At 40.3% G+C, this 12,700-nt stretch overlaps 3 protein-coding genes across 3 annotated transcripts in view; 1 reads left to right on the top strand and 2 right to left on the bottom strand.

Moving 5' to 3' along the window:
- Positions 1-4,085: 4,085 nt before the first annotated feature.
- Positions 4,086-5,716, bottom strand: LOC6578753. The gene is made up of 3 exons (XM_032729656.2): positions 5,188-5,716; positions 4,805-5,128; positions 4,086-4,752 (listed from the first exon to the last, which is right to left on the bottom strand). The coding sequence occupies exons 1-3, from the start codon at positions 5,257-5,259 to the stop codon at positions 4,588-4,590; spliced, it is 561 nt and encodes a 186-aa protein (XP_032585547.1). The 5' UTR covers positions 5,260-5,716; the 3' UTR covers positions 4,086-4,587.
- Positions 5,717-8,040: 2,324 nt separating this feature from the next.
- Positions 8,041-9,964, top strand: LOC6578754 (cytochrome P450 9b2). Its single transcript, XM_002004626.4, has 4 exons — positions 8,041-8,323; positions 8,396-8,906; positions 8,970-9,606; positions 9,729-9,964. The coding sequence occupies exons 1-4, from the start codon at positions 8,121-8,123 to the stop codon at positions 9,893-9,895; spliced, it is 1,518 nt and encodes a 505-aa protein (XP_002004662.1). The 5' UTR covers positions 8,041-8,120; the 3' UTR covers positions 9,896-9,964.
- The window catches only part of LOC6578756 (protein espinas), a 36,789-nt gene continuing 34,011 nt past the window's right edge, over positions 9,923-12,700 (bottom strand). The window contains exon 7 of the mRNA XM_044010456.1: positions 9,923-12,681. Within this exon, the coding sequence (XP_043866391.1) occupies positions 11,221-12,681 (1,461 nt within the window). The 3' untranslated portion in view covers positions 9,923-11,220. The remainder of the gene's footprint in view (positions 12,682-12,700) is intronic.

The following is a 12,700-nucleotide window of genomic DNA, read 5'->3' on the forward strand; positions in this document are numbered from 1 at the left end:
CAACGGAAGCTGGATGCGAGGAAGTGGCCAGCGCTTGAGGACAATTCCCGAGCGATGCATGCATCATGGTGGCAAATGCAAAAGTCGCGTCCCAGGCGCAACACGATGCGTATGATTGATGGTTGGTAAGTGTGTGCCTCAGCGAGTGTGTATGTGTGTGTGTGTGTGTGTGTTTGTGAGAGTGCCTCTTGTGCTGCAGACGCCGCAAATGTAATTTGTGCGACTCTTTGGGGAGCTGTCGCCGACTTTGACTGATGACAAACTTTGCATAGTTCGAGATTAAAGCAGAAAGTTAAAGGCAATCGCCGGCATCGCCGGGCGGCCGGCATCGATCTTCATTTTCATGGAATTCAATCAAGTTTTTCCATTTGGCTGGCAAATTGAAAACATATGTTTCCACACATCCGCATATAAAGAAAGCATTTTCCTCGTACAAAGTTAAAACAAACGCTGCCATAAAACAAACAGACTTGAGGCAGAGCAGCTGGCAAACACGGAAAGAAAAGCTACTTAAAAATGTTGCACACGTACAGCCAATTGTGAGCTGGCCAAGACAGCGTACACACACCCACACCCACACACACACACACACACACACACACAAGCTGAGAGTCAACAACTTTGCCGACAACGTCGCCAAATTCCCCAGAGCCGAACTGAAGGCAACTTCATCAGGCGCCGAGCTTGAGCTTCCTCCTTGTCATCATCAGCCTCATCATTATCATCATCATCATGGCGGATGATGATAATGATGAGTTTCATCAGGAGCTACATGTCTGAGGCTTTGCTCTGCCTCCCTACATACACATACACACACACACTCGCACATGGCGCCAAGCTCTACTAAATTTCACGCAATCACGACTCCACACACACACGCACACACACATGCTCAGTGTTGTATGGTCTGTGTGTTTGCTGACAGCCTAATAAAATATTTAGTTGGTGCTCATTGACAAGTTTGCAGACACTGACAAGGTCCTGCCTCGTCGTCGTCGTCGTCGTCGTTGTCGTCTTCCTCTTTAACTTGGCAGTGGCTTTGTGGTCTCTTTATGCCCGTGTCTGACATTTGTGGCAGGTGTCATTCACTCGCTTAGCTAATCATTTATATGCAGCCAGGATAACAGAATATAAGCTGTTATTGCTGCTGCTGTTGTTGCTTGTTTTTATGTCTCCACATCAATTCTATTAAACGCTCATAAAAAATGCCGCTTTTTTGCGGCAATCATAAAAAATGCAAAACCAATATTTAAAAGGCCATCAAATCAAACAAAATGAAACAGTGTGTGTGCGTGTGTGTGTGTGGGTCAAATAAATAAGCCGAAGCTCACGCTTAGCATCCCTTTTGTTATATATGTGTTAGTATAAACAACGTTTAATATCTCATCAAGTGTTACGCTTTACGACTACTTAAAAACACATAAAAAATGCCAAACAAAATCAACGCTGAAAGCCATAAATTCTTGTGCATAGAAATGAAAAACCAGTGAAGCGAAGTTTGGGCCACGACCAGCAGCAGCAGAAGCTGAACGAGGGCCAGAAAACCGAAAGCAAATCGTAAAAGCGAAACGGAAAAAGCACCAGCAGCAACAACAACAGCAACCGCATCCCTCAGACAGCGAACAGATTTAATGATGCAGCATGATTTGCGCATAAAAAAAGAAAAAGATATATATATAGTATGTGGATACAGCAAGAGAGAGAGAGAGAGAGAGAGGGGCAGAGCATGGCATAGACAGCAACCAGGACGAAGGATTCCGAGATGGAAACTGACAGCCATTGGCAACTGGTCGCTGCCCCGCTTTGATAAACTGCACTCACATACACATACGCTTACACATTCACTCCTCGCCTCCACCGAGTGGAAGGCCCTGGCAACAACAACTGCGTGTCAAAATGAGAGTTAAGCGAGAAAGGGTGAATAACCTGAAGTTCATATAGATACAAATACACTCAGAAAAATCAAGCAACGCCATAATTTCCTTGATTTCATTGCCATAGTCGAGAGCTGCATATAAAAATGTTAATTTATGCTTAATTATGTGAATTTACAGCACTGACAACTAACAGAATATGTAAGCGAGCATTCAAATTGCTTCTTAACATAACAGAGAATGCATGGAGCAGTAATGCATACAAAGAGCGCACATAACATTTGCCAAATTGAGAGCAGCGAATACAAAATAATATGAAGAAAATCAAAAACAATTACGGTTTTTGTTTTTGCGCTTCATCTCATGTGCAGGTCAAAGCAGCAAGAGCTCGAACAGCAGACTACAGCTTCACTCTTCACTCTTTACAAAATAACGCAATGAAATTTAACATATTACTCTTTTGCTTTGATATGCCTTTTGACTACGCAGTCATAAACTGATAAATTCTTGAATTTAATTTTTTTCGTTTTACACTTTACTTTGCTAGCGCTCGCGAAAAAATATTTTTAAATTATCTAATCATATGTAATAATTAGTTACTCAATTATTTTCATTTATTAAGCACATTGCCAATTATTACGCATTAAATAGCTACGAAACTGCGTATGTCTCACTGATCAGCATAGACTCTGTTAATACTAACAGAATAACCGCTGCAACAGCAGCTCGCTGTTAACAGACTGAAAATTCCAATCAATCAATGTAGCTAACATTTTTAATGGCAAAAGCATAAAATATGGAAAATGAAATAATATAACATTTTAACACTCATACATAATTTTTGACGAAAAGCAAGATATGTAGATATATTTCTCTGCACTGCATTTATTGATTTGTAATTTGTAATTTGTTACATTCAAAATATTAAACTAAGGAATATGCTTGAAACCAACTTACATTATAGCTTTGAAAAAGAGTTATTAATATTTCTAACAAACAAATTTAAATTTTGATGCCCATGATCTAGTTCTCAATATTGAAAATAATATTTAGACTGGCCTGCAAAGTATTATATATCCCCATAAACGGAGTTTCGTTTGATTACACTGAGTATCTGCATCCATTAAAAAGCACTTATGGATTATTTTGATAAATCGACTTATAAATTGTATTTTGCGTTTCAGATTCAGTCATCATAACAAATTAGCTCAGAAACATATTTGATTCTCATATATAAATTTTAGATATAGATTCGAGTGGTATTTAAAGCAAAAGGCGAGACTAAAGCATTATTGATCTATAGATTGGGATTATAGAAATCGAAAATAAAGCCATAGCCTTCAATGTTATGCCCCTTAGAAATATTTAGTGATTCGGCGCTAAATCCTCTGTAAACACGAAGTAAACGTTGGTTATGAACGTTGGACTCCCATTTAATATCCAAGTCATGCACAATAGATATTCCCCAGTTGGTAATGTGTGCGGTAGGGCCGTCCATTTCAGATAAAACCCATCAAGAATTTGTGTTCCCTGCTCAAAAAAGAAAAGAAAACAATTGTTTGCTATCATCAAATCACGATGCTGGATTTGGATACTTGCATTGTAGGGACAGGTATGGTTAAAATTGGAGAATTCGAGAAAGAGTTTACCCAGCAGTATAGCAAACGGATGAAATGGCCGCTTAAGGAAGCGGCACGCGTCGACAGTTGCATTTACCAGCCAAGGCTTGTAGCCATTGGCCTTTTGGAACAGTTCGGCGCGATAATGAATTTTATAGGCTGGGTGTAAGAAAGTTGCATTAAAGTTGAACGTTGTCTTATTTCGGCTGATGGCTCGAACTCTGCATTTATGAATAACAACCCATGACTCGTTATAGCTCTTACAAACAGCGTTTGTCATCTTAAACATAACAGCTTCCTATCAAAACAAATTAAAACACACCTGGCTTAAATAACAAACGGGTTTTTTTTCTTTTTCATTAGATTCCAACTTACATTGTAACTCAGTTTAAGAGCAATCCAAAGCTGAAGAATACCATAAACTATGAGAACAGTGCGCATCGTGATGATTCTCGTATAAAATGTAACTTAGTAATGTATTTACAAATTCGATAACAATTCTATTTAGGACTTGGGAGCTATTTTCGCTTCAGTTCCCACAAAAATAATTACAAATATTTTTGTATAGCTGTGGTATTATATATACAAAATTTTTATCAAATTATACAAATGGTTGTTATATATTTTTGTATCTTAGCAAATCATTTGTAATTAACGGAATTTATGATACTCAGAGAATTTGCGCTAAGTCAAATTAATCCGAGAGAGAAAAGGACAATTTCGGGTTTTGCTAAACGAAAGAGAGAGAGAGAGAGAAAGAGAGACAGAGGGAAAAGACTCATTTTGCCTACCAATTGATGCAGGGATCACATTGTTGGGATGAAGGAGCACTCTGGAAGCTGGTTTTACAATTGGCATATAGGCTGGTCGGACATATTAAAAAAACATATTTCTTCTGAATTCTATTAGGTAAAAAATCTTGTGCAAATCATTTTCAATTATAAGCACATGTTCTGCTTGACTACATCGACTAAATACATTTTTGGAAAATAGTTAAATTACTAAAACCCACTCGAACGTATGATCAATTTCAATAGATTCATTAGATTTCACATGTGTGCAATATATAGACGACTTTAATACAAATCGAACATTTAAGCATCCGCCTTTAGGTCTTCTGTGAATTTAAAGTAAATGTTTGTTATAAACTGTGGTTTCCAGTCAAAATTCCAAGTTAAGCTCAAAAGATATTCGCCAGTTGGCATACCATGTGGCAGAGATTTATATCTGAGATAAAATCCATCGACGATTTGTGGCCCCTATTTGAAGAAAATGAGCTAGCTTTCAGTTACTTCGGTTGTAAATACATACCAGATAAGGACACGTGTGGTTAAAATTGGAGAATTCTATGAAAAGTTTTGCTATGGCTATTGCCACTGGATTAAAGGGTTTCTTCATAAAACGGCAGACATCAACAGTCGTATTAATGAGCCATGGTTTGTAGCCATTGGCCTTTTGAAAGACTTCAACTCGGGTATGAATTTTATACGCAGGATGCAGAATAGTTCCATTCAAATACATGCAAGTCTTATTACGACTGACGGCCCGAAGTCTGCATTTATGGAAGACCATCCATGACTTATTGAGAGTCTCGCAAACCAGATTTGTCATCTTGAACTCAATAGCCTCAGCTTCCTATTTATAAATATATGAAATAATTTAGGTGCTTTAATTTCGTGCTGATTCCAACTCACATGGTAACTGGGCTTGAGAGTTATCCAGAGCTGAATAATAGCGCAAGCAATAAGAAAGATCCGCAAAGCCATTGTACTCGGATGACACTCCACTATAGAATAGTTGTGGAAGCATGTGTACAAATGTATCTTAAGCGATATTTCCACATCAGAGAGCTATTAATATCAAATAGATCCCGATGTTTGGTGTACAATTAATGATACCATTACCCTAATTAAATTGCAAATTTCAATTCAGGGTATTATGTTTTTGTGAATATATTTGTAACAGTCAGAAATTGTGGTATATAAGTTTTTGATTAGAATGAAGTAATAAAATCTTATCATGTCTGTCTGGACGTCCACCTGGATAGTAAACGAAAATAATGCCTAAGCTACACCAAGAAACTACTTAGATTAGAATACTGTATCTTGATGTCAAAGTCAAAATTTCTTAAGTCTCCAAATACATTGATACAAAAAATAAGCACCATTTTCTCTTGATTTTTAAGTAAACATAACCCAATCCCATTTTTTAGAGCAGTCGGCCCCAATTATAGTGACACAAGTGTTCGGTTCTAAAACAAGATCACATATAGAGAGATACATATTAATCATTCTGGTTGAATACATCAACTAATAACATTTTTTGGAAGCGTTTAATTATTATATTCGCCATAATTTTGATATTAGATATAAAAAAAAAAAAAAAAAAAAAAAACACATAAATATGTATACATGTAGGTATCTGAAAAGTTACGACATCCCTGGCAAATGTCGTTCGGAACGAACGCAAGCTTCGAGCTAGATTATGAACCGTTTGTAGAAGTAAGAAGAATAAAATAATGTATGGTTAGTGGTCGTACAGAACAGTTGTGTCGTATAGAACAGCCGATGATGTTGAAGAATAAGAATAGTAAAATAGAAGAACAGTTTTAAATCATGCTTCGCTTTAAGTTAATTTAATAATTTATTTGCATGCCCTATTGGCAATGTATTAATAATAGAGTACTAAATTCAAGCACTTACAATTGAAATACTTACCACAAATGGGCACGTATGGTTAATGTTCGTAAATTCTAAAAAGAGTTTAGTTATAAGTATAGCAATGTAGACTGGATATCTCTAAGTACACGTAGATATCATTATAAAAGTCAAAAATTTCATATGATCTAAAATTCTCAAAGAATTTACTCTCATCTTGATACAGAAAGTTTTTTCCATTTATGTTTTGCTTTACCATACAATTTACACATTTCAGTCAATAACGTCAATTCTCTTCTCTATTTCTCTTTCTCTTGTGCCTTTCCTTTCTAACAACAAACAAATGACAAACATTTTGCAAATTTCCAAGCTCGAAATGTGCCAGTCACAGTCTGGCAATCAAGTCAAGTCAAGCCAAGCCAACCCAAGTCAAGACAACCCATGTCTAACCAAGCAACCATCCATCCATCCATCTAGCTAAACTAAACAAACTGACTAAATATTTAATTACTGGCATTTTGTTAGAGCGCTCGCGGCTAATTTGCTGTTTAACTGTTTAGCTCCACAGTCTGTATGGAGTATTTTGTATGAGGTATTCAACTCTGCTCAACTCCCAGTCTGAGTCAGAGAAGTTGGCCCAACTATAGGTCAATATGATAAAATATTCAAACCGTAAACAAAACGGTTTTGTTTATGTCATAGTTTTTGTGTTTGCTTTCAAAACTTTGCAGTTCTAATGGATTACATAAGACTCAGGTAAAGCGAACTTCTATCCATATTCAATCAACTTTGGCGATGCGTAGCAAATCAATCTATCAAGTTGTCAGTCAAGCAAACAATTCTCAACTCAACAACAACATTGGACTTTCATTTGATTAAATAATTTAAAGTCTAACTCAGAGAAATATTTATGTATTTTTTATATACCGCGTACATTGAAGTTTAGAATGATTTTTTGAGGAATATTTATAATATATATGTAATAGCCATGTGTGTCTGTCAGACAGCTCGTCTGCTCTGGCTGTACTCGGTCAACATGGAGGTCTAATGGCATTTCTATCTTATCGAATGCTAAGCGCCAACTGATATAAACAAAAGTAATAGCTTTATCGTTATCAAATAGCTGTTGAGCACATTAAAACAAGTCCCTTTTGAATTGCATCAGCCGAAAGTATATCAATTGATACATAACAATAATATAATATCAACTTGTCTTCGTTTCCCTTTAGATTTCCCATGCGATCTGCCGTTGACAGTAATCTTATAGCTTTAGAGAATCTATTGTTAAAAGGCATCTGATTCATAAAAAAAATGTATGTATATATAAAAATAAATTTATATAATATGTAAACGATAAAAAGTGTCAGTCATAATATTCTTATCTTTTATAGGTCTATATTTATCATTAGAGTACAAGTACTTTGTATATTCTCATTATCACTTTCTCTCTCTCTCTCTCTCTCTCTTGCTTACTCTGTAAGTTTCTAATCTGTTTTTAAGTACATTTTAATCAGCTGTTTGCTTACATGTAATCTTGTTAAAATATAAATTTAAATCTTGTGGAAATCAATATAATATATGAATGGGCAACAATCCGCTAGAATCTGCCCATTAATTGCAACTTTTGGTACTACATTGTACATTGATATATATCAGCTTATTTACAGGGTATGAAATCGTAGCAACTGTTTTTGATATAATAGTACTGACAGAGCGATAACAATGGCAGAGAGCGCGAAATTGGAGGCAACGCTCACGAAATGACAAATTCTAAACGGGTTAATTTCGCAAGTCCCAACAACTTTTATCTATCAAGTATTTTTTATTGAGTGCCCATAGAGAGAGAGAGAGAGAGAGAGACGTCATATAAATACTTGTTTGCTCAGTAGCAAATTTAGTTCCAGCTGCGACTTGCGGGTGGTTAGAAGCGTTCTGTTCGCATTTGTCAGGGTTAAGATCAAGGTCGAAATATGGATCTTATTTTGTTGCTGGCCCTGGTGGGCCTCTTCTACTTCACTTACAAATGGTTAACGGCGCGGTACAATGAGTTTGTGGTGCGTGGACTGCCTTTCGAGAAACCCTTGCCCATTTTCGGTAACAATGTCGATGTTGTGATGAATAAGGCCTCATTCCAGAAGCTCGTTGCTGAGTTCTATGCTCGCACCCGACAACAGTAAGTCTTCAAACGTGCCCCAGACCTATCTCAAGTATTTGCTGTACGCTCTTTGCTTTGATTGATTTTTAGCAAACTGGTAGGCTTCTTCAACTTTCGCACGCCCATGATACAAGTGAACGATCCAGAGCTCATTAAGAAGATCACCGTCAAAGACTTTGATTACTTTCCAAATCATCAAGCCGTCTTTTCCACCAACGAGCGATTGATTAACGATATGTTGAGCGTGATGAGAGATCAGCGCTGGAAGCACATGCGCAACACCCTAACACCTGTCTTCACGTCAGCTAAGATGCGCAGCATGTTCGGTCTGATGAACGAGAGCTTTGCCGAATGCATGGATCATTTGGATCAGATGTCCAAGACAGCTGTCAAGCCCGGCGAGGGCTTCGAACTGGAACTGAAGGAGGTGTGCAATAGATTGTCAAACGATTTGATTGCAACCACAGCCTTTGGTCTAAAGGTCAGCTCCTACAAGACGCCAGATAATGATTTCTATGAAATCGGCAGGTCGGTAGCCTTCTTCCGCGGCAAGGCTCTGTACAAATTTATGCTGTCCGCAGCTATGCCCACATTGTTCAAGGTATGCTCATCTACTAGAAAGGACATTTGTCTCAACTTGAATTGAATTGAATTGCTTTTGCAGCTTCTCGGTTTCAAAATCTTTGACTCGCAGAAAACAGAATTCTTCATTCGTCTCGTTGTCGACGCCATGAAATACCGCGAGGAGAATAATATCGTGCGACCCGATATGATTCAGCTGCTCATGGAGGCCAAGAAGGAGTCCGCGGAACAGTGGAGCGACGATGAGCTGGTGGCTCAATGTTTCATCTTCTTCTTTGCGGCATTCGAGAATAACGCCAGCTTGATATGCACCACCGCTTACGAACTACTCAATAATCCCGATGTGCAGGAACGCCTTTATGAGGAGGTCAGGGAAACACACGAAGCGCTGAAGGGTGAGAGGCTTACCTATGATACGGTCACTAAGATGAAGTACTTGGACATGGTTGTATCCGAATCTCTGAGGAAATGGGCCCTGGCCGCTTCGACGGATCGTGAATGTGCTAAGGACTATACGCTCTACGATGACGATGGCACGAAGCTATTCGAATTCAAGGCGGGCGATCACATCAATATACCCATTTCGGGTCTGCATTTGGACGACAAATTCTTCCCCGAACCGCACAAGTTCATACCGGAACGCTTCAGCGACGAGAACAAAGATCAGTTAGTGCCCTACACGTATCTGCCATTCGGCGTGGGTCCACGCAATTGCATAGGTGAGTGAACTTTACGAAATTGGGGAACCCAGTTCAAAAATCCACATTCGATTTTCAACTTTCCCCAATTCCTTTATTATAAGCTCCCGCTACATTAATCGACGCATTTGTGTGTATTCCAGGGAATCGTTATGCTCTGATGCAGGCCAAGGCCATGTTGTACAATCTCGTGCTCAAGTACAAGATCGAACGCTCTCCCAAGACTGTCAAAGATCTGCTGAGCGATTCGCGTGGTTTCCAGCTGACACCCCAAAGCGGCTACTGGGTGCATTTGGTGCCCCGCAAATAAATCGATTGAAACACAAATTGTTATTCGTTGAGTTTACGTTAAAATACACATATGCATATTGTATATTTATTTATATTGTTATTTTTGATTATGTTTCCATACACACTGACTTTAATACTAATGATAGACTTAAGATCTAACTCCAAATATAGACAAAATTGGTAATACTTAAGACTCGTCATATGTATGCGTTCCACACCTATATCTGGCTTAACTTTCCAAATTCTTTCACATTTTATAGACATAATCAATTTTGCAAATGCCTTTTACGTTATTGTTTTATTTTATTTTTTACAAGTGTCATAAAACCAAAATAAAAAAAAACTTTCTCAAATATTCTGGACACATTCCGCTTTTATATAACTCTTTCACTTTCACACAGGCCGACGGGCGAAAGCCAAAACATTACATAAAAGCCTAAATATACCTCTAAAAAAAACAAAAGAATCTTTTGCCAACAAAATTAAAGAGATATAAAACTGTATATAAAGAACTGTATATATTAATGTATATATAAGGTATATATATATATGTTTGTATATGTTTATCTGTAACTATGTAAATTAGGGTCTCAGATTGGAGGGGGAATTTTCTTCATAAGTTATTGCACATTTGCTATGCGAAAACTTTCGCTCTTTTTTCACTATTTCTTATTGTTTTATACACAAATTCTTTTGTTGGCAGTTGCTTTACATCATAATTTATTGTTCGTTGCATTTTTATTTCTTGTGGCTGGCAGATTCTTAGCTCTATACTATGATCAATACTTATACAGTAAAGTATATATAATAATATCTATATGTAAATGCTTGATATACCGTTTAGATTTGTACAAAGTTGTTGATAAAATCAGTGATATCTTATATATATAAATACTCGGAATACTTGTGAGCTGGATAGTGTAGTAGGAAAGATAAAAGCTAGCCGGATAAAATGGATAAATATCATGTACAAGAAGAAGAGAAGAGAGAGAAAAGTTAGAAATTGTTGTCTTACCAGCTCACATTACAGCTAATTTAAATGCCCAGAATCCTTAGGGTATAGTCAATATTTCTTGTATATGTGTGTGTATGTCTGTATATATGTATGTAGTGTTTATCGATATGTCTATTTACACAATTTGCCATTGAAGCTCGATTTCAAACGCTATATAGACGCTGTGCATTGCCCGGACGCGCCTTACCCAGCCCGAAGAAGTTCCAGACGCGCCTTAGGCAGCCCGGCTTCTTCTCGGGCAGCAGACTGAGGCTTTGCTCCTCGAGTATGGTGTCCAGGATGTAATAGCTACTCAAATTCAGCGGCGGCGGCGGCAGCATTGGAGGTGGTCATGATATTGTGCAATTCTTGTTCTCGTGCATAATGGCTGGCATTGTTGCAGACGGAGCGCCCAGACAGCTGCCGGCCGAGCTGCCCAGCTGGCCATTGGTGTCGCCCGACTGGGCGAGCTTCTTCTTGCGCTCGTAGGCCAGCGCGTCGTTGGGCACGTAGGCGACACGCACACCGCCATAATGCTTGCGTGCGGGCAGACGGTACACATAGTCGTCCATGTCGCTGGAGGAGCTCGAAGAGCAAGTGGAGCAAATGCTCGCCACATCGCAATTGTCCAGATTGTTAAGCAGATTCAGTGCACCGCTGCCGGCTTGGGTTTGGGCATTGTGCAGTCGCAGATTCGTTTGATTGATCTGCATCTCCGAGGAGCTGCGCGATTGATTGCGCCGCCGGCGTCGTCGTCTCGCATTCGAGTTGTCCGTGTAGCTCTTCGAGCGGGACATCGTGTCTTGCACGCTGTGGAAGCGCACTTCCTTCAGCGGCGGCCGATTGTCCAACTGCTGCTGGCCGTGCTCCTCCTTCTCGTTCTGCTTGGCCGCGAAGAGCTGCTCGTAGCCATCGTGCGGCAGCTCCAGCTCACGCACTGACTCATTGTCCAGCTCCAGCTCGTTGCCCAGCTCCTGGGTGCTCTGCGTCATGTCCGAGTTGCTGGGCGAGTTCAGATTGATCTTGTCTATGCTCTGATAGCTATGCGAGTCCTCGGCCTTGGACAGCAGCATGTCTGGCATGGAGGATGTCAGCTGCGTGTCGCCAAAGATCGACTTGTCACCTGAGCAGATGTTGTCTAGGCTGATGCCCAGCTCTGTCAGATCTATGGGCGGCGGATGGGCGGGTCGCGGCATGCCAGGCACACAGCCACCCAGCAGCAAATCGGCCACGCCCGCTGCCTCCATACGCTTGCGCTCCTGCCGCTCCAGCAAGTCCCCGGCGCTGCCCGTGCTCTTGCCACCATGTCCATGTCCATGGCCATGACCATGCCCATTGCCCACCCCAGTCTTGCCACGCCCCGCCGAGTCGGCAGTGCGTCGCGGCGAGCGCGCTATTTGACTGGAAGTGGAGGCGCGATGCGTGGGCCGCAGCTGCGGACCGGAGCTCGTGTCCGAAGGCGTTGGCGGCTCGCCCTTGCTGCACGCTATCGAACAGTAGATGGTGCCACGGCGCGGCAGAAACGGACGACCCAGCAGCGAGCAACGGCACGTGCAGCAGGAGAAGCACTGATCCGTCGCATGCCAATGCTGGCCATCGTGGCTCATCTGGCCCTGATCCACACCAATGACCTCGCCGCAGTAGTCACAGTACTCGGCGAACATGGTGTCAAAGCAGCCCAAGCAATACGGCTTGCCCTCACGCATTATGTAACGCTGGCCGCCCAGCTGGTGCTCGCACTCCTGGCAGGCGAAGTGCTTCATGTGCCAGGTGCGACCCTCGGCCTCCGTGCACTCATCCGAGAAGATGATCTGGGTGATGGATGAGAAG

Source organism: Drosophila mojavensis, unplaced genomic scaffold (assembly GCF_018153725.1).
Source record: "Drosophila mojavensis isolate 15081-1352.22 unplaced genomic scaffold, ASM1815372v1 contig_80, whole genome shotgun sequence".
Classification (NCBI taxonomy): Eukaryota; Metazoa; Arthropoda; class Insecta; order Diptera; family Drosophilidae; genus Drosophila; species Drosophila mojavensis.